General features: G+C 37.5%; 1 protein-coding gene across 1 annotated transcript; it reads left to right on the top strand.

The window, feature by feature from the left end:
- The first annotated feature begins 1,555 nt into the window (after positions 1-1,555).
- LOC138875539 (uncharacterized) lies at positions 1,556-2,407 on the top strand. Its single transcript, XM_070154376.1, has 2 exons — positions 1,556-1,936; positions 1,985-2,407. The coding sequence occupies exons 1-2, from the start codon at positions 1,556-1,558 to the stop codon at positions 2,405-2,407; spliced, it is 804 nt and encodes a 267-aa protein (XP_070010477.1).
- The last annotated feature ends 424 nt before the right edge of the window (positions 2,408-2,831 follow it).

Genomic DNA, 2,831 nt, shown 5'->3' with positions numbered 1-2,831 from the left:
TTTTGATCATATTCTAACCTTGAAGATACTGCCAGTAATTTATCATAAAACATAGAACGATTATGCTTATTTATTTCATCACCTGTTTGAAAATATGTTATGGACTAGTGGTCGGTATGTTGATTGATTGTTGGCTTGCCTAACAGCAGTGTTGGACACCATTACCACTTATGGTGGGAATTGATTCATGAAATTCTTATTTAAGGAGAACGGCATGAACAATATCATTATATAATAGTAATAAATCTTTATCATATTCTCATTAGATGATGAGATTCGTATTTTTACCATGTCCTGATAGAGATTCAGGACAACTTCAACTTACAAATATTACTTGTTGAAACAATGGTAAAAACAAGTTTTTTGCTGTTTGTCATTTTTTGTGTTGTCGGATGGACAACCACGCTCGCAGTTACGAACACGATACGTACCACGAGGTTGAATACAACGATGTAGACATGCATTGTAACATTGAATATTATTGCCACACTTTGTAAAACAAGCGTTTGCACATCTTTGGACATCAGAAAATCCTTGTGCAGCTAACACCATCATCAACATCATAAAAATAGCTAATCCCAACTTCGTCAACCTCATAATAGCTGCTCCCTTTGTTCAGTAGTAATTTGCAAGAATTTTTTAAGGTAGTAAAGTATATAAATAATTGGCTACATTTACTCAAGGGTTATGCTGTCTATTTAAGCATATTAATGTAATAAGATTACATAAAGAAGCATGAGAAGATCTCCATTTTTATTGTGTCACATTAAGTACGTACTATTATTACTTAATCTGTATTTAAAGTAGCGTGAGAAGATCTTCAACTTATTGCGTCACATTAATTACGTGCTATATATATATATATATATATATATATATATATATATATATATATATATATGAATACATTGTCAGGTGACCAAATAACCTTCAAAATAAATTTTATATTAGAAAAAAATTACTATTTTATTATTTTTTTAATATTTAGGATTTTAAAATTAATTGAAATCATGCTTATAAAGTCTTTTATTATTTAATTAATATTCCTTTTTTTGTCAGTTATGTTCTGTATTGGGTAAGACTATACTATAAAATTAATATCCTAAAAATTTTGGTTTCTCCCAAAACAATATAGAGACAACCAAATATTTATTATCTACTTTGAAGCCCGCCCAATAAAACTGCATTGAAACTACCATTATTATAGTTAACAAATTCTTAAGTCATCAAACATAAAATGCCCATTAATAGCTATATTTGTTCTTCAAATTAATCCCTTGTTGGAAAAAGTTACATTTTTCTATAATGTATGCTGGGTAAGATCCAGAGTTGTAACAATTATATGGGTATCAAGTTACTGAGTCATACCATGAAAGTGTGGGAGAAGGTGGTTGAAGCGAGGGTGAGGATGATAGTGTCTGTATCTGATAACCAGTTCGGGTTCATGCTGGGTCGTTCAACCACGGAAGCCATACACCTTGTTAGGCGATTGGTGGAACTGTACAGAGAGAGAAAGAAGGATCTGCACATGGTGTTTAATATCTAGAGAAAGCGTATGACAAGGTTCCTAGAGAAGTTCTCTGGAGATGCTTGGAGGCAAAAGACTCGAGTTAGGACAGTAGGAGACGATTCTGACCATTTTCCGGTGGAAATGGGATTACACCAAGATTCTGCCCTCAGTCCGTTTTTGTTCGCCTTGGTGCTGGACGCGTTAACACACCATATTCAAAGGGAGGTGCCATGGTGCAGGCTATTTGCCGATGACACAGTTCTAATTGATGAGTCACGAGCCAGCGTTAACGATAGGCTGGAGGTTTGGAGACATGCTCTTGAGTCTAAGGGTTTCAAGCTGAGCAGGACGAAGACAGAATACCAAGAATGTAAGTTTAGCTCTGAGCCGGGGGAAGTGGACGTGGATGTGAGGCTTGAATCACAGGTCATCCCAAGTTGAGGAAGCTTCAAGTACCTTGGGTCGGTTATCCAGGGGAGAGGGGAGATCGATGAGGATGTTACACATCATATTGGTGTTGGATGGATGAAGTGGAGGTTAGCATCTGGAGTCTTGTATGATAAGAGAATGCCACCGTTACTCAAAGGTAAGTTCTATAAAGCGGTTGTTAGATCAGCCATGATGTATGGGGCTGAGTGTTGGCCTATAAAGAACTCACATAACCAGAAGATGAAAGTAGTGGAAATGAGGATGCTGAGGTGGATGTGCGGGCACACTAGAATGGATAAGATTAGGAATGACGATATTCGGGAAAAGGTGCATGTGGCTCCCATTGATGACAATATGCGGGAAGCGAGACTCAGATGGTTCGGGCATGTTCAGAGGAGAAGCCCAGATGCGCCAGTTAGAAGATGTGAGCAGTTGGTTGTGGAGGGAACGAGAAGAGGTAGAGGGTGACCTAAGAAGTATTGGAGAGAGGTGATCCGGCAGGATATGACGAGTGTCACACCTCCTTTTTCTACACCCCTTGGAAGGGAGTATATAGGGGAGTTTTTTTCCAACTTAAAGTGACAATCGAAATGAGATTATTTATTTATTAAACTCAGAGTCACCACTTGGGATAATTTATGGTGTCCCAAGTCACCGGTTCAAATCCCGAATCGAGGAAAAGATTGACTCTGTATTACAGTCTGCGAACACAGAAATTCGGGTAAGGAATTCTGTTAACTCGGGAGAAGGTGTTAGGCCTTCCCGAATTCCGTGGTTCTAGCACGGTCGCTCAACTGTTATAATTGGCATATTATCTGATTTAAATACATGTTTTAGCCTATGGTGCCATTTTAACTTATTAACCACTCTTATTTATTTTTAGGAAGACTGC

This window comes from Nicotiana sylvestris, chromosome 8, assembly GCF_000393655.2.
Source record: "Nicotiana sylvestris chromosome 8, ASM39365v2, whole genome shotgun sequence".
In the NCBI taxonomy this organism is placed as follows: domain Eukaryota; kingdom Viridiplantae; phylum Streptophyta; class Magnoliopsida; order Solanales; family Solanaceae; genus Nicotiana; species Nicotiana sylvestris.
The sequence above is the reverse complement of the archived record's forward strand: the minus strand, read 5'-3'. Positions and strand labels throughout refer to the sequence as shown.

Bases quoted from the DNA above. Each gene is read 5' to 3' on its own strand.
- LOC138875539 (XM_070154376.1), top strand. From the start codon at position 1,556: ATGACAAGGTTCCTAGAGAAGTTCTCTGGAGATGCTTGGAGGCAAAAG. The intron at 1,937-1,984 runs GTCATCCCAAGT...TCGGTTATCCAG, and splicing joins ATGTGAGGCTTGAATCACAG to GGGAGAGGGGAGATCGATGA.